We start from the raw sequence: 19509 nt of genomic DNA, 5'->3' as shown, positions 1-19509 counted from the left end.
AGGGGCACTGTGACACGACACTATTATAGGGGCACTGTGACACCACGCTATTATAGGGGCACTGTGACACGACACTATTATAGGGGCACTGTGACATGACACTATTATAGGGGCACTGTGACACAACACTATTATAGGGGCACTGTGACACAACACTATTATAGGGGCACTGTGACAACACTATTATAGGGGCACTGTGACACGACACTATTATAGGGGCACTGTGACACGACACTATTATAGGGGCACTGTGACACGACACTATTATAGGGGCACTGTGACACGACACTATTATAGGGGCACTGTGACATGACACTATTATAGGGGCACTGTGACATGACACTATTATAGGGGCACTGTGACATGACACTATTATAGGGGCACTGTGACACAACACTATTATAGGGGCACTGTGACACAACACTATTATAGGGGCACTGTGACATGACACTATTATAGGGGCACTGTGACATGACACTATTATAGGGGCACTGTGACACAACACTATTATAGGGGCACTGTGACACAACACTATTATAGGGGCACTGTGACACGACACTATTATAGGGGCACTGTGACATGACACTATTATAGGGGCACTGTGACACGACACTATTATAGGGGCACTGTGACATGACACTATTATAGGGGCACTGTGACATGCACTATTATAGGGGCACTGTGACACGACACTATTATAGGGGCACTGTGACACGACACTATTATAGGGGCACTGTGACACCACGCTATTATAGGGGCACTGTGACACGACACTATTATAGGGGCACTGTGACATGACACTATTATAGGGGCACTGTGACACAACACTATTATAGGGGCACTGTGACACAACACTATTATAGGGGCACTGTGACAACACTATTATAGGGGCACTGTGACACGACACTATTATAGGGGCACTGTGACACGACACTATTATAGGGGCACTGTGACACGACACTATTATAGGGGCACTGTGACACGACACTATTATAGGGGCACTGTGACACGACACTATTATAGGGGCACTGTGACAACGCTATTATAGGGACACTGTGACATGACACTATTATAGGGGCACTGTGACACGACACTATTATAGGGGCACTGTGACATGACACTATTATAGGGGCACTGTGACAACGCTATTATAGGGGCACTGTGACACGACACTATTATAGGGGCACTGTGACAACGCTATTATAGGGGCACTGTGACACAACACTATTATAGGGGCACTGTGACATGACACTATTATAGGGGCACTGTGACATGACACTATTATAGGGGCACTGTGACACAACACTATTATAGGGGCAGTGTGACATGACACTATTATAGGGGCACTGTGACATGACACTATTATAGGGGCACTGTGACACGACACTATTAGTGGGGCACTGTGACACGACACTATTATAGGGGCACTGTGACATGACACTATTATAGGGGCACTGTGACATGACACTATTATAGGGGCACTGTGACATGACACTATTATAGGGGCACTGTGACACGACGCTATTATAGGGGCACTGTGACATGACACTATTATAGGGGTACTGTGACACGACACTATTATAGGGGCACTGTGACATGACACTATTATAGGGGCACTGTGACATGACACTATTATAGGGGCACTGTGACAGGACACTATTATAGGGGCACTGTGACACGACACTATTATAGGGGCACTGTGACATGACACTATTATAGGGGCACTGTGACATGACACTATTATAGGGGCACTGTGATACAACGCTATTATAGGGGCTCCACTGTGACATGACACTATTATAGGGGCACTGTGACACAACGCTATTATAGGGGCACTGTGACATGACACTATTATAGGGGCAGAGTGAAGGGGCACTGTGACATGACACTATTATAGGGGCAGAGTGACACGACACTATTATAGGGACACTGTGACACGACACTATTATAGGGGCACTGTGACACGACACTATTATAGGGGCACTGTGACACAACACTATTATAGGGGCACTGTGACACAACGCTATTATAGGGGCACTGTGACACAACGCTATTATAGGGGCACTGTGACACGACACTATTATAGAGACACTGTGACACAACACTATTATAGGGGCAGAGTGACACGACACTATTATAGGGGCACTGTGACATGACACTATTATAGGGGCACTGTGACACGACGCTATTATAGGGGCACTGTGACATGACACTATTATAGGGGTACTGTGACACGACACTATTATAGGGGCACTGTGACATGACACTATTATAGGGGCACTGTGACATGACACTATTATAGGGGCACTGTGACAGGACACTATTATAGGGGCACTGTGATACAACGCTATTATAGGAGCACTGTGACATGACACTATTATAGGGGCAGAGTGAAGGGGCACTGTGACACGACACTATTATAGGGGCAGAGTGACACGACACTATTATAGGGACACTGTGACATGACACTATTATAGGGGCAGAGTGACACGACACTATTATAGGGACACTGTGACATGACACTATTATAGGGGCACTGTGACATGACACTATTATAGGGGCACTGTGACATGACACTATTATAGGGGCACTGTGACATGACACTATTATAGGGGCACTGTGACAACGCTATTATAGGGGCACTGTGACATGACACTATTATAGGGGCACTGTGACATGACACTATTATAGGGGCACTGTGATACAACGCTATTATAGGGGCTCCACTGTGACATATCTGTCCCACACTACCATAGGGAATAAATTACTATTTGATGGATTCACAGATGCACAGCACATTACAGTCCTGCTATCAGAGCTGTGTTCTGTAACGAGCCCTGCATCGCTGTCTTTGATACAGTCATCACAGATGTACGGCTTGTTACAGTCCAGTTATTAGAACTCTGCCTTTTAACAAGCCATGCACTTGAGTATTTGTTTACAGTCGTGTGATGGATTCGCAGCTGCACAGCTCAATACAGTCTTGTTATTACAGCCCTGCACCTGTATCTTTCAAAGGGTAAAATAAAAGTAACTGCCCCAGTGTCTGATATAGTTATCTAATGGCCACACAAGTGCACTGCTCATTACAGGCCAGTTATTAGAGCTACGCCTTGTAACAATGTGACAGTAAACAATAAAGGGTCCCAAACAATAACAGCAAGTGGAGATCTGAAAAAGTCTTATGAATCAACAATGAAAATACTTTTGAAACTTGTGTAACTGGGTTTCTAGTTTATTTTTTTGAAAGCAAGAACATTGCTGCAGGCTGTCCTGTGCTTGCTGTCAAAACAGTAAAAGCTTCAAAGCGATCTCCCAGGGACTCCGTCAGTGACATTCATCGACCAAGGGCAAATGGCCCGACAATGGGTTAACGAGAACCAGTGGTTTGGCTATGCCGCTGGTCCGAACTGTCAATCATCTGTAGTGCACCATCGCCATGAGCAAGCAGGAAACCGGGAGGCAGAGGAGCGATGCGGGGGAAACATGCGGCCGGTGGGGTCACTCCCGCGCTCTGGTGCTGACTACGTCCAGTCCATCCGATCCCACCAAGGCAGGAACGTTAGTTATCTACCGTACCTGAGCCTTCATCTCGTACATGGCGGCATCTTCTGGAGTCAGGTGGATTCCTTCATCCCATTTCTTTATTGCCTCCAAGTGCCTAAAAAACATTTAAGAAAACAGCATTCGATACAATATCAAGTCTACATATATAAGAGATACAAAGTGATCATAATAAGAGGGGCGAGGACTCATCACCTGGGACCAGAGGTCCAAGGAAAACTAAAAGCCACAACGGTGTTATCCAAAAATATGAAAAATGGAAACAAAGATAAAAGAAACTGAGGAATAAAATAGTAAATGTACTGGAGATCGGAGGAGGGGAAAAAAGGGTCTGGAGGAGGAGGACACTGGAGTCTGGAGGGGAAAAAAGGGTCTGGAGGAGGACACTGGAGTCTGGAGGAGGACACTGGGGTCTGGAGGAGGACACTGGGGTCCGGAGGAGGACACTGGGGTCCGGAGGAGGACACTGGGGTCTGGAGGAGGACACTGGGGTCTGGAGGAGGACACTGGGGTCTGGAGGAGGACACTGGGGTCTGGAGGAGGACACTGGGGTCTGGAGGAGGAGGACACTGGGGCCTGGAGGAGGAGGACACTGGGGCCTGGAGGAGGACACTGGGGTCTGGACGAGGACACTGGGGTCTGGACGAGGACACTGGGGTCTGGACGAGGACACTGGGGTCTGGACGAGGACACTGGAAGTTACAGAGGAGTAGTAAAGAAGAAGACAGGAAACTGGAGGACAGGGGGGTCTTGAGGAGGATAGAGGAGATGGAAGAAAAACAGAGGAGGCTGGAGGAGGACAGAGGAGGCTGGAGGAAGACAGAGGAGGCTGGAGGAGGACAGAGGAGGCTGGAGGAAGACAGAGGAGGCTGGAGGACAGAGGAGACTGTCGGAAGACAGAGGAAACTGGAGGAGGACAGAGGAGGCTGGAGGAGGACAGAGGAGGCTGGAGGAGGACAGAGGAGGCTGGAGGAAGACAGAGGAAACTAGAGGACAGAGGAGACTGCTGGAAGACAGAGGAAACTGGAGGAGGACAGAGGAGGCTGGAGGAAGACAGAGGAGGCAGGAGGAAGACAGAGGAGGCTGGAGGAGGACAGAGGAGACCGGAGGACAAGAGACTGGAGAAACAAGAGAACTCTGGAGGGGTCAGAGCATTCTGGAGGGGGCACAAGTCTCTGGAGGACTAGGAGGAAACCCATGAAGATGGGAAAACACATGAAACTTTCCAATGTCCTAGTTAGATCTTTCTCTGATCTTTACAGCAATTTCTAGAACATAGAGCCCACCAGCACGGCCCTGAGCGCTGTACATTTTCTGTTTTGATATGACAGGTAAAAATGCAAAAGTTGCACAAGTTAATGTCAAACCCTTGTCCCAGTGCTGTGTAAACAGCTGGTGATGAGAAAGCCCACAGGAAAGCCTCGGGGACCCCCAGCTGTCAGCGCAGATCCCCATCACACAGGCTGGGGCCTCGTTGGTTTACTGGGACTTAGCTAATGATGTACAAACCTGCAGCTGAGAACATGACCCATGGAAGAAGCTACATTCATATTTACTATAAACATGGCTGACATGTCACCTTCACACACAAGCTCAGATGTGGAAACCTCCTGATCATTAAGTCGTCTGCAGGACCATCCATAGTGTCACACGGACAATAGAGCTAGACTTGGAAAGCAAGATGGATGACACAAGCAATGGCCCACTAAAGCTGGACGCACATAAATCATAGCTGCCAAACAAGCTCCTCTGACCTCCATCATATGCTCAGCCAAGACCAACATGGCCCCTCCAAAGCCCCCTGTCCTATTCCAAACTCCTCTGCGCTCCCCAGACTCCTTGGTCTTCCTCCAGACACCTCGGTACCCTCCACGCTCCTCTGTCCACCACCAGACTCCCATGTCCACCTACAGACACCCATGTCCAGCTCCATACTCTGCTGTCCCTCAAATCCTCCTCTGTCCACCTCTAGACTTTTTGCCGCCACTTTTAAACTTACTATTTTGTCCGTGACTTGTTGTTGATGTATTTATATTTAATAAACTTATTTATGATTATTCAATTTTTGGACTCTTGCACTATTTTTCTTATTTGCTTTTGCCTTTTGCAAGTAGCAGTGTGTCCCACACTATTCCATCTACAGGCTTATTATATCTTTACTGATGATTTCTTATAAGATATCATGATTAGACTTTGTAATAGCTGCCCGTTGTGTTTTCCTTGTTTTTACTTTCCTCTATCTTCCTCCAGACTCCTCAGTCCTAAAGAAACCCCTTAGCTCCCAGACTCCTCAGTTCCCTCTAGACTACTCTGTCTCCATCTTTTCCCCTGCAGACTCCTCAGTCACCACCAGACCACCCCAGTCTCTTCCAGACACCTCTGTCTACATCTAGACTCCTATGTACCTTCCGGACTCCTGAGCCTTTCTCCAGATACCTCTGTCTTCCGCCATAATCCTAGGTTACTCCTCCAGATTCCTGAGTCTTCCTCCAGACACCTATGTCCTTCTCCTTACTCCTTGGTTACTCCTCCAGACTAATCTGTACGATCCAGATCCCCCAGTCTTCCTCCAAACACCTCTGTCCTTCTCCATACTCCTCCAGTCTCCTCTGTACCCCCCAGACTCATATGTACCCAACAGGATCCTGCGCCTTCCTCCAGAACACTGTCCTCCTGCATTAGCCTAGCTTGCGCCTCTAAACTTTTCTGTCCTCCTCCAGACTCCTATGTTCCAGCCAGAACCCCAAGTCTTGCTCCAAACGCCTCTGTATTCAAGAGACTCTTCTGTCCTTCTCAAAGACCACCCCAGTCTCTTCCAAACACATTTGTCTACCTCAAGACTCCTCTGTACCCTCCAGACTCTTGACTCTTCCTCCAGACACCAATTTTCTTCTCCATACACCCAGGTTACTCCTCCAGACTCTTCTGTATGCTCCAGATTCCCATGTATCCACCAGAATCCCGAGTCTTCCTCCAGTCACTTCTGTCCTCCTCCATTCTCTTAGCTTCCTCCTCTAGATGACTTTTCTGTCCTCCTCCAGACTCTTCTGTACTCATCAGAATCCAGAGTCTGCCTCCAGATTCCTCTATATTCTAGAGACTTCTCTGTTCTCCTCCAGACCCCCTGTTCTCCTCCAGACCCCCCAGTCTCTTCCAGATTCCTCAGACATCCTCAGACACCGAGTCGGATAAAATGTTTGTCAGTCTCATCCCGCTCCTCGTCATTTTACAACAGTATAGTATTTCTTGAAGCAGAGGCCTGGAGCTTGGTGCCCCGGTGAGAACTCCCCACAGTCCACATCTGTACTATCATCCACATCTGTACTATCATCTACACAACGAAAGCTTCCTACCAGGCCCTCACGAGTTCACAGGTACCAGTGGTCAGCAGAGTTACGTTTGTCTCAAAGAGTTATGTGTAGTTTTATAAAAGATGGAAGAGCAAAGATTTTCAAGATCTCTGCTCGCTGTTAGTGAGTGAAAACTCTTGTTCCGTTCAGTGATAGTAACCCTGCATAATGCTGGTCCTGCCCTGCACGTAGCCAGTCCTGCCCTGCATGTAGCCGGCTCTGCCCTGCACCTAGCCGGCTCTGCCCTGCACCTAGCCAGTCCTGCCCTGCATCTAGCCGACCCTGCCTTGCATGTAGCCGGTCTTGCCCCGCACGTAGCCGGCCCTGCCCCGCACATGGACGGTCCTGCCCCGCACAAAGTCGGTTCTGCCCCGCACACAGCCGGCCCTGCCCCGCACACAGCCGGCCCTGCCCCGCACGTAGCCGGCCCCGCCCCGCACATAGCCGGCCCTGCCCCGCACATAGCCGGCCCTGCCCCGCACATAGCCGGCCCTGCCCCGCACATAGCTGGCCCTGCCCCCCCACATAGCCGGCCCTGCCCCCGAACATAGCCGGCCCTGCACTGCACATAGCCGGCCCTGCACTGCACATAGCTGACCCTGCCCTGCACATAGCCGGCCCTGCCCAGCGCATAGCCGGCCCTGCCCTGCACATAGCCGACCCTGCCCTGCACATAGCCGGCCCTGCCCCCCACATAGCTGGCCCTGCCCTGCACATAGCCGGTCCTGACCTGCCCTGCACATAGCCGGCCCTGCACTGCACATAGCCGGCCCTGCACTGCACATAGCCGGCCCTGCCCTGCACATAGCCGGTCCTGACCTGCCTTGCACATAGCCGGCCCTGCATTGCACATAGCCGGCCCTGCCCTGCATGTAGCCGGCCCTGCCCCGCACCTAGCCGGCCCTGCCCCGCACATAGCCGGTCCTGACCTGCCCTGCACATAGCCGGCCCTGCATTGCACATAGCCGGTCCTGCCCTGCATGTAGCCGGCCCTGCCCCGCACCTAGCCGGCCCTGCCCTGCACATAGCGGGCCCTGCCCTGCACATAGCGGGCCCTGCCCCCCACATAGCCGGCCCTGCACTGCACATAGCCGGCCCTGCACTGCACATAGCCGGTCCTGACCTGCCCTGCACATAGCCGGCCCTGCCCTGCACATAGCGGGCCCTGCCCCCCACATAGCCGGCCCTGCACTGCACATAGCCGGCCCTGCCCTGCACATAGCCGGTCCTGACCTGCCCTGCACATAGCTGGTCCTACCCTGCACATAGCCGGTCTTTATCAGTCAGGGTGCATCACATCTGGGCATTACCAGGACGGCTCACTGGTTAATACTCGTCACTTATCATCTCATATGAGTAATGCCACTACTCCCAGTACGATGAGTTCCATGGACTATGTGAATATAATTATCAACATTCTCAGTGTATAGACTCGTTGGTTGACTCAGCCGCATATCACCACCACCACCATCATCATCATCTCACATAAATCCGGATCACGTGATATATCGCCATAGACAGGCCCGGCTACGCTTTCCTATGCCTGCGCTTTACACACTGGACTTATATATCAGGGTCATGTATGACGCAAGTCGCTGGGGGCTCCGAGACCCTCTGCACCATTAATCAAACAGGGGATCCGTTGGTAGAGGTGGACCCAGGCGGTCTGGAGAAATGTAAACTTCATTCTTCTTTTCTTCCCACTAGCAGAGGGGATCAATCATGGAGTGGGGGGTCTGGGTAATGTATGGAGCCATCAGCGCCCACAATATTAATGAACAGACCACATCTGTATATAACTGCACAGGAGAAACCAGCAGCTGATTATATACAGGTACAGCACAGAACGTAACGCCGCGGACAAGTACTGTGCCTTTAAGAGGTTCATAAGAGGCCGGCATGTGCGGCCACCGCTCCAACCTGACCGCCCAGTTCAGGGTTGGCTCCATCCCTTTAATGTCCGGTTAGATGTCGGCCATTGGGAATATTTTTGCTCCTGATCAGAATTTACAGCTCATCTGGATTCATTGATTGCTCCCCAGTGTCAGGATGTTATATGTGGAGGTGACCAGGAGCGACCAGGATGGCAGGAACAAAGCAGAAGAAAGCCCTGGCCTCCATTAGAAAACCCTGCCCTCCATCATAAAGCCCTGCCATCCATCATAAAGCCAAGCCCTTCATCAGAAAACCCTGCCCTTCATTAGAAAACCCTGCCCTTCATTAGAAAGCCCTGCCCTCCATTAGAAAGCCCTGCCCTCCATTAGAAAACCCTGCCCTCCATTAGAAAACCCTGCCCTCTATCATAAAGCCCTGCCATCCATCATAAAGCCATGCCCTTCATCAGAAAACCCTGCCCTTCATTAGAAAACCCTGCCCTCCATTAGAAAACCCTGCCCTCCATTAGAAAGCCCGGCCCTCCATTAGAAAACCCTGCCCTCCATCATAAAGCCCTATCCTCCATCATAAAGCCCTACCCTCCATCATAAAGCCCTGCTCTCCATCATAAAGCCGTACCCTTCATGATAAAGCCCTGCCCTCCATCATAAAGCCCTGCCATCCATCATAAAGCCCTGCCATCCATCATAAAGCCCTGCCCTTCATTAGAAAACCCTGCCCTTCATTAGAAAACCCTGCCCTCCATTAGAAAGCCCTGCACTCCATTAGAAAGCCATGCCCTTCATTAGAACCCCCTGCCCTCCATTAGAAAGCCCTGCCCTCCATTAGAAAGCCCTGCCCTCCATTAGAAAGCCCTGCCCTCCATTAGAAAACCTTGCCCTCCATTAGAAAGCCCTGCCCTCCATTAGAAAGCCCTGCCCTCCATTAGAAAACCCTGCCCTTCATTAGAAAACCCTGCCCTCCATTAGAAAACCCTGCCCTCTATCATAAAGCCCTGCCATCCATCATAAAGCCATGCCCTTCATCAGAAAACCCTGCCCTTCATTAGAAAGCCCTGCCCTCCATTAGAAAGCCCTGCCCTCCATTAGAAAACCCTGCCCTCCATTAGAAAGCCCGGCCCTCCATTAGAAAACCCTGCCCTCTATCATAAAGCCCTGCCATCCATCATAAAGCCATGCCCTTCATCAGAAAACCCTGCCCTTCATTAGAAAACCCTGCCCTCCATTAGAAAACCCTGCCCTCCATTAGAAAGCCCGGCCCTCCATTAGAAAACCCTGCCCTCCATCATAAAGCCCTGCCATCCATCATAAAGCCATGCCCTTCATCAGAAAACCCTACCCTTCATTAGAAAACCCTGCCCTCCATTAAAAAGCCCTAACCTCATTAGAAAGCACCGCCCTCCATCATAAACCCTCGCCCTTCATTAGAAAGCCCTGCCCTCCATTAGAAAACCCTGCCCTCCATAAGAAAGCCCTGCCCTCCATTAGAAAGCCCTGTCCCTGAATTTAAATCCCTTCCCCGGTTATAAATCAATGCAATTATAAAGACCGGCCACAATAATAAATTCCTGCTTTTAATTATAAATCTCCACCAAGTTATTCATTTCTGCCCCAGATTAAAAAGCAATGCCTCAATTATAAATCCTGGTCCCCACCTGCAAAGTCCTGCCAAGGAATGTAAAGCCCCGGACTTTACAGCCAAAGAGAACCTACAGCTCTTCTCTTAGGAGGAAAAGAGTATCCATAAGTCCTGATACAGTAACTGGATAACATTAAGGGCATTCTTTGGAATGCTCTCTCCAGTGCTGCACCTCTTCTTTAGAATGCTCTCTCCAGGGCTGCACCTCTTCTTTGGAATGCTCTCTCCAGTGCTGCACCTCTTCTTTGGAATGCTCTCTACAGTGCTGCATCTCCTCTTTGGAATGCTCTCTCCAGTGCTGCATCTCTTTTTTGGAATATTCTCTCTAGTGCTGCACCTCTTCTTTGAAATGCGCTCTCCAGTGCTGCACCTCTTTGGAATATTCTCTCCAGTGCCGTACCTCTTCTTTGGAATGCTCTCTCCAGTGCTGCACCTCTTCTTTAGAATATTCTCTCCAGTGCTGCACCTCTTCTTTAGAATATTCTCTCCAGTGCCGTACCTCTTCTTTGGAATGCTCTCTCCAGGGCTGCACCTCTTCTTTAGAATATTCTCTCCAGTGCTGCACCTCTTCTTTGGAATGCTCTCTCCAGTGCTGCACCTCTTCTTTGGAATATTATCTCCAGTGCTGCACCTTTTCTTTGGAATGCTCTCTCCAGTGCTACACTTCTTCTTTAGAATGCTCTCTCCAGTGCTGCACCTCTTCTTTGGAATGCTCTCTCCAGTGCTGCACCTCTTCTTTGGAATGCTCTCTCCAGTGTGCATCTCCTCTTTGGAATGCTCTCTCCAGTGCTGCATCTCTTCTTTGGAATATTCTCTCTAGTGCTGCACCTCTTCTTTGGAATATTCTCTCCAGTGCTGCACCTCTTCTTTGGAATGCTCTCTCCAGGGCTGCACCTCTTCTTTGGAATGCTCTCTCCAGCGCTGCACCTCTTCTTTGGAATGCTCTCTCCAGTGCTGCACCTCTTCTTTGGAATGATCTCTCCAGTGCTGCACCTCTTCTTTGGAATACTCTCTCCAGAGCTGCACCTCTTCTTTGAAATGCTCTCTCCAGAGCTGCACCTCTTCTTTGAAATGCTCTCTCCAGTGCTGCACCTCTTCTTTGGAATGCTCTCATCAGTGCTGCACCTCTTCTTTGGAATGCTCTCAAGTGCTGCATCTCTTCTTTGGAATATTCTCTCTAGTGCTGCACCTCTTCTTTGGAATATTCTCTCCAGTGCTGCACCTCTTCTTTGGAATGCTCTCTCCAGGGCTGCACCTCTTCTTTGGAATGCTCTCTCCAGCGCTGCACCTCTTCTTTGGAATGCTCTCTCCAGCGCTGCACCTCTTCTTTGGAATGCTCTCTCCAGCGCTGCACGTCTTCTTTGGAATGCTCTCTCCAGCGCTGCACCTCTTCTTTGGAATGCTCTCTCCAGCGCTGCACCTCTTCTTTGGAATGCTCTCTCCAGCGCTGCACGTCTTCTTTGGAATGCTCTCTCCAGCGCTGCACCTCTTCTTTGGAATGCTCTCTCCAGCGCTGCACCTCTTCTTTGGAATGCTCTCACCAGTGCTGCACCTCTTCTTTGGAATGCTCTCACCAGTGCTGCACCTCTTCTTTGGAATGCTCTCTCCAGTGCATCTCCTCTTTGGAATGCTCTCTCCAGTTCTGCACCTCTTCTTTGGAATGCTCTCTCCAGTGCTGCACCTCTTCTTTGGAATGATCTCTCCAGTGCTGCACCTCTTCTTTGGAATGCTCTCTCCAGAGCTGCACCTCTTCTTTGAAATGCTCTCTCCAGTGCTGCACCTCTTCTTTGGAATGCTCTCATCAGTGCTGCACCTCTTCTTTGGAATGCTCTCAAGTGCTGCATCTCTTCTTTGGAATATTCTCTCCAGTGCTGCACCTCTTCTTTGGAATATTCTCTCCAGTGCTGCACCTCTTCTTTAGAATATTCTCTCCAGTGCTGCACCTCTTCTTTGGAATGCTCTCTCCAGTGCTGCACCTCTTCTTTGGAATATTCTCTCCAGTGCTGCACCTCTTCTTTGGAATATTATCTCCAGTGCTGCACCTTTTCTTTGGAATGCTCTCTCCAGTGCTACACTTCTTCTTTAGAATGCTCTCTCCAGTGCTGCACCTCTTCTTTGGAATGCTCTCTCCAGTGCTGCACCTCTTCTTTGGAATATTCTCTCCAGTGCTGCACCTTTTCTTTGGAATGCTCTCTCCAATGCTACACTTCTTCTTTAGAATGCTCTCTCCCTATCTACAAGCTAGCCTTCCAGTGTACAAATATTGCTGGTCCCTCTACCCCTTGCCTGGCTATACCGCCATCAACAGTACTTCGGATCACACAAGTCCCCCTCTTCACGTATAACTGGCGCTCTTCCCTGTAAATTATTGTACAGTGCTACTGAAAATATGGGAACGTCAAAAAAAAGATTAGAAGATGCAAGGAAATGTTTTGATGAGCTATACGGAGGCGATACCTTGTCACCGGCTTCCTCCAGCGCTGCACGTCTTCTTTGGAATGCTCTCTCCAGCGCTGCACCTCTTCTTTGGAATGCTCTCTCCAGCGCTGCACCTCTTCTTTGGAATGCTCTCTCCAGCGCTGCACGTCTTCTTTGGAATGCTCTCTCCAGCGCTGCACCTCTTCTTTGGAATGCTCTCTCCAGCGCTGCACCTCTTCTTTGGAATGCTCTCACCAGTGCTGCACCTCTTCTTTTGAATGCTCTCACCAGTGCTGCACCTCTTCTTTGGAATTCTCTCTCCAGTGCATCTCCTCTTTGGAATGCTCTCTCCAGTTCTGCACCTCTTCTTTGGAATGCTCTCTCCAGTGCTGCACCTCTTCTTTGGAATGATCTCTCCAGTGCTGCACCTCTTCTTTGGAATGCTCTCTCCAGAGCTGCACCTCTTCTTTGAAATGCTCTCTCCAGTGCTGCACCTCTTCTTTGGAATGCTCTCATCAGTGCTGCACCTCTTCTTTGGAATGCTCTCAAGTGCTGCATCTCTTCTTTGGAATATTCTCTCCAGTGCTGCACCTCTTCTTTGGAATATTCTCTCCAGTGCTGCACCTCTTCTTTAGAATATTCTCTCCAGTGCTGCACCTCTTCTTTGGAATGCTCTCTCCAGTGCTGCACCTCTTCTTTGGAATATTCTCTCCAGTGCTGCACCTCTTCTTTGGAATATTATCTCCAGTGCTGCACCTTTTCTTTGGAATGCTCTCTCCAGTGCTACACTTCTTCTTTAGAATGCTCTCTCCAGTGCTGCACCTCTTCTTTGGAATGCTCTCTCCAGTGCTGCACCTCTTCTTTGGAATATTCTCTCCAGTGCTGCACCTTTTCTTTGGAATGCTCTCTCCAATGCTACACTTCTTCTTTAGAATGCTCTCTCCCTATCTACAAGCTAGCCTTCCAGTGTACAAATATTGCTGGTCCCTCTACCCCTTGCCTGGCTATACCGCCATCAACAGTACTTCGGATCACACAAGTCCCCCTCTTCACGTATAACTGGCGCTCTTCCCTGTAAATTATTGTACAGTGCTACTGAAAATATGGGAACGTCAAAAAAAAGATTAGAAGATGCAAGGAAATGTATGTTTTGATGAGCTATACAGAGGCGATACCTTGTCACCGGCTTCCACAGCAAACATCAGCAGATGTAATATATGGCGCGGCGCGGGAGCGTCATGTTCCGACATTAACGACCAGATGCCTCCCGCTGCATGGAAGGATAAATATGTCATCGGTGCAGTAAGTGGCTCAGGTCCGTCTGTGACGAGCGCCGGGCAATGGTCACTCAGAGTAACGGCACATTAGTCCGGGCGCTTCCTGTCCTTAATGGAATGTTATCACACGACGTGTTGGTTTTCCCAGTGCGGGACGCGCATTAGATGGAAGCGGCTGATAAGACGAAGCTCATAACGGACGATAATCCGGAAACCAGCGAGAATACTGCCTCAGATCAGCGCTCTGACCGGCCATACCGCGGTATCCGCACCGTGTGAACACAGACTTGAACGGAAAGTGTCGTCAGAAAAATGACCGATTTTTTTAAATCAGGTTTTCGTCTTACATGTATTTTTAAATATCATTTTTTACAAAGGCTTCTCTTTTTTCCCCATATCACAATCTGTATTAAAAATAAAAATCTTGCAATTCTCACACTGTCCACTGGGGCAATAGAGTTTCAGGAAATGCACATGTACATTAGCAGCAATGAATACGAAGATTCTATATTTTATATTGAAGCATCTAATGAGCGTGTGCAAAGGAGATTGTGAGGAGAAGGGGAGGAGGGGAGCTGTGACATCACCTACTGTGAATGGTAGATCCTGTGTTATCTACTGTATATAGAGGTGTTTTCAGTCATTATACAGGAGGGGGAGGTGAGCTGTGACATCACCTATTGTGAATGGTGGATCCTGTGTTATCTACTGTATATAGAGGTGTTTTCAGTCATTATACAGGAGGGGGAGGTGAGCTGTGACATCACCTATTGTGTATGGTGGATCCTGTGTTATCTACTGTATATAGAGGTATTATCAGTCATTGTACAGGAGGAGGAGGTGAGCTGTGACATCACCTATTGTGAATGGTGGATCCTGTGTTATCTACTGTATATAGAGGTGCTATCAGTCATTGTACAGGAGGAGGAGGTGAGCTGTGACATCACCTATTGTGTATGGTGGATCCTGTGTTATCTACTGTATATAGAGATGTTATCAGTCATTATACAGGAGGAGGAGGTGAGCTGTGACATCATCTATAGTGAATGGTGGATCCTGTGTTATCTACTGTATATAGAGGTGTTTACAGTCATTGTACAGGAGGAGGAGGAGGTGAGCTGTGACATCACCTATTGTGAATGGTGGATCCTGTGTTATCCACTGTATATAGAGGTGTTATCAGTCATTGTACAGGAGGAGGAGGTGAGCTGTAACATCACCTATTGTGAATGGTGGATCCTGTGTTATCTACTGTATATAGAGGTGTTATCAGTCATTGTACAGAAGGAGGAGGAGGTGAGCTGCTGTGACATCATCTATTGTGACTGGTAGATTCTGTGTTATCTACTGTGTATAGAGGTGTTATCAGTCATTGTACAGGAGGAGGAGAGCTGTGACATCACCTATTGTCAGTGGTGGATCCTGTGTTATCTACTGTATATAGAGGTGTTATCAGTCATTGTACAGGAAAAGGAGGTGAGCTGTGACATCGCCTATTGTGAATGGTGGATCCTGTGTTATCTACTGTATATAGAGGTGTTATCAGTCATTGTACAGGAGGAGGAGGTGAGCTGTAACATCACCTACTGTGAATGGTGGATCCTGTTATCTACTGTATATAGAGGTGTTATCAGTCATTGTACAGGAGGAGGAGGAGGTGAGCTGTGACATCATCTATTGTGAATGGTGGATCCTGTGTTATCTACTGTATATAGAGGTGTTATCAGTCATTGTACAGGAGGAGGAGGTGAGCTGTGACATCACCTATTGTGAGTGGTGGATCCTGTGTTATCTACTGTATATAGAGGTGTTATCCGTCATTGTACAGGAGGAGGAGGTGAGCTGTGACATCACCTATTGTCAGTGGTGGATCCTGTGTTATCTACTGTATATAGAGGTGTTATCCGTCATTGTACAGGAGGAGGAGGTGAGCTGTGACATCACCTATTGTCAGTGGTGGATCCTGTGTTATCTACTGTATATAGAGGTGTTATCCGTCATTGTACAGGAGGTGGAGGAGGTAAGCTGTGACAAAATTACTAAATTAGGTTGTAAATACAGATTGTGATATATGTATATCATTAACACCATTATAAAAAAATACTCCCTAATGCGTGGGAATGGGGGATTATTATAATATTGCTTATCCTGTATGGGCTCCAGATTTATTAATAACTGATGATGAAGGGGGTGATTAATTGGGCCTGAGATATTCTAATACAGAATATTAGCCAATTGTTATAGGAGAACATTTGTGTTCGGCGGCTCCGTCCTTTCCAGGAGTCATTGGGTTTAATACTGTCAGTGATATAGGTTTATACTCGACTATTCTTATATCTTCCCAGTTTGGGGGATTCTAAGATCAGTGTGCGGACCTTCTCTCCTGGGGGACTGGTGGTGGGGGGCCGTCAGTCTTATCTATATTGAGCTGTAAATATGTCTCGTGTAGATGGAAGTCTGAACCTCGCCCTATTTGTTATCTTGAATGTCAGACTGATAACATCAACGTTATTAAGTTTAGTTCTTCTTTTTTCTTAAAAAAGCTTCTACTAAAAATGATCAGATTAAAAAATATAAAATGATAGGAAGAGACAAAATATTAAATAAAACAAACAAATAAAACAATCGTCGCCTTTTAAAGGGGCAACCTGGTGACATCCGGAGCCGTTCGCCTCCGGAGAGGGTCGTACTATCCGATGCGGACGTCAGCCGCTCGCTCTGTATGTTGCCAGATAACCCCTTTAAGCTTTATATATATCAACTGAAAATCAACATAGATGCTTAAAGGGGATGTCCTTAAAGGACACATCTCTAAGTGGGCAACCATTAACTGGAAGGTGCAGTAAAATGGCTCCTGTTCCCGCAGAATCAGCGGACCACATACAATGCAAGAAGCCGCCTAGCCATGGATTAGAGAAGCGATCTGCTGACAGATTGGGCAGCCGTACTTGTCCCCTTAAATATTGGAAGATTTAACATTGAAATCTTTTGAATGCAGGGGGCACGGCTGCGGTTTTGCCCACCATTGGGGTCTCCAGAGACACCCGAATCTATCGTCCCCGGTGGATTCTCTTCTTGGGTTACTCTTCCTTTCTCTAGGTGTCTCTGTGGAAGACACAGCTGCGGTTTTGCCCACCATGGGGGTCTCCTCATCTCTGGAGACACCCGGATCTTTCGTTAACCGTGGATTCTCTTCTTGGTTTGCTCTTCCTTTCTTGAGGTGTCTCTGTGGAGGACACAGCTGCGGTTTGGGCCACCATGGGGGTCTCCTCACTTCTGAATCTCTCGTTCCAGGTGTATTCTCTTCTTGGATTACTCTTCCTTTCTCGAAGTGTCTCTGCTGAGGACACAGCTTCGATTTTGCCCGCCATTGGGGTCTCCTCGTCTCCAGAGACACCCGGATCTCTAGTTCCCGGTGGATTCTCTTCTTGGATTGCTCTTCCTTTCTCGATATGTCTCTGTGGAAGACACAGCTGCAGTTTTGCCCACCATGGGGGTCTCCTCGTCTCCGGAGACATCCGGATCTCTCGTTCCCGGTGGATTCTCTTCTTGGATTGCTCTTCCTTTCTCGAGGTGGCTCTGTGGAGGACACAGCTGCAGTTTTGCCCACCATGGGGGTCTCCTCGTCTCCGGAGACATCCGGATCTCTCGTTCCGGGTGGATTCTCTTCTTGGATTGCTCTTCCTTTCTCGATGTGTCTCTGTGGAGGACACAGCTGCAGTTTTGCCCACCATGGGGGTCTCCTCGTCTCCGGAGACATCCGGATCTCTCGTTCCCGGTGGATTCTCTTCTTGGATTGCTCTTCCTTTCTCGATGTGTCTCTGTGGAGGACACAGCTGCAGTTTTGCCCACCATGGGGGTCTCCTCGTCTCCGGAGACATCCGGATCTCTCGTTCCCGGTGGATTCTCTTCTTGGATTGCTCTTCCTTTCTCGAGGTGGCTCTGTGGAGGACACAACTGCAGTTTTGCCCACCATGGGGGTCTCCTCGCCTTTGAATCTCTCATTCCTGGTGAATTCTCTTCTTGGATTACTCTTCCCTTCTCAAGGTGTCTCTGCGGAGGACACAGCTGAGGTTTTGCCCACAATGGGGGTCTCCTCACCTCCAAATCTCTCGTTCCTGGTGAATTCTCTTCTTGGATTACTCTTCCTTTCTCGAGGTGTCTCTGTGGAGGACACAGCTGGGGTTTTGGCCACCATGGGGGTCTCCTTGTCTCCGGAGACACCCGGACCTCTCATTCCTGGTGGATTCTGCTCTTGGATTCCTCTTTCTTTCTCAAGGTGTCTCTGCGGAAGACACAGCTGCGGTTATGGCCACCATGGGGGTCTCCTCGCCTCCAAATCTCTCGTTCCTGGTGAATTCTCTTCTTGGATTACTCTTCCTTTCTCGAGGTGTCTCTGCGGAGGACACAGCTGCGGTTTTGCCCACCATGGGGGTCTCCTCGCTTCCGAATCTCTCGTTCCTGGTGAATTCTCTTCTGGGATTACTCTTCCTTTCTCGAGGTGTCTCTGCGGAGGACACAGCTGCGTAGATGGGCGACATCCAGACTCTTTCTCCGAGGGGCTGAGAACAGACTATCCGACGTGCTGCTTTCCAATGGGGGAGCAAGTATGAGACATGGCGACGTCACTGTAACTTCAGGTCCTTCCTAATAAGCGAGAAGTGGCGTCTGGGGAAGCAGGATGACATCAATGGCAGAGATATCTGCAGACGCAGACCTGGCACTGTATCTGGAGTCGTCCCCCGGCGCTGCGCTGAATCACTACTTTGTCACAAGAATATGATTAGTCTCCCATTACCGGCCCCGTGTTCCTTCCACGCCGAGGGGTGACTAACCGGCCATCATCGCTGTACATTACCAATGAGAAGATGATGGACAGTTTTAGACTTCCTTGTCCACTCCCATCCTCCATGTCCTTTTCGGAAAGGCCAGGTTGCGTCCGTGCAATAATGTAGATTTTCCACTCACTCGGACCGAATCCACACCGAAGCTTTAATGGCGGTCAGTCACCGAGCAGCGCCACCACAGGGCAAAAGAAGCATTACATAGTGCTTACTGCAATCAATGGGGCGGCCCGTGCAATGCATGAACACGACGGGTCCTCATGTGCATGATGGGAGAAGAGCGGTCTGAGGTATACACCTGTCATTTCTGGTGACTGTTAATAGGAAACTGTAATATGGTTTCTGGCCATTATATGACTTATGTTTTGCATTTTTCACCAGCTTTGTAGGCACTCTCTCAAATTTACAGTTGTCTCTGCGCTGGTGGAAGAAGACTAGCTGCTATGATGTGTCCCATAGATATGAAGAATTCCTGTCTCTTTGCAGTACAGGTTTAAAAGCAGCAGAAGCATGGAGAACATT

The 19509-nt window shown here is 49.0% G+C and overlaps 1 protein-coding gene across 2 annotated transcripts in view; it reads right to left on the bottom strand.

Moving 5' to 3' along the window:
- The window catches only part of TTC33 (tetratricopeptide repeat domain 33), a 170190-nt gene that overhangs the window by 63724 nt on the left and 86957 nt on the right, over positions 1-19509 (bottom strand). For both annotated transcript variants that reach the window (XM_077281442.1, XM_077281436.1), the window contains one exon: positions 3580-3661. In XM_077281442.1, the coding sequence (XP_077137557.1) occupies positions 3580-3661 (82 nt within the window). The remainder of the gene's footprint in view (positions 1-3579; positions 3662-19509) is intronic.

The sequence above is a fragment of the Ranitomeya variabilis genome, chromosome 1 (assembly GCF_051348905.1).
Source record: "Ranitomeya variabilis isolate aRanVar5 chromosome 1, aRanVar5.hap1, whole genome shotgun sequence".
Lineage (NCBI taxonomy): Eukaryota > Metazoa > Chordata > Amphibia > Anura > Dendrobatidae > Ranitomeya > Ranitomeya variabilis.
Note: the sequence above shows the minus strand (reverse complement) of the source record. Positions and strands in the feature narration are given on the sequence as shown.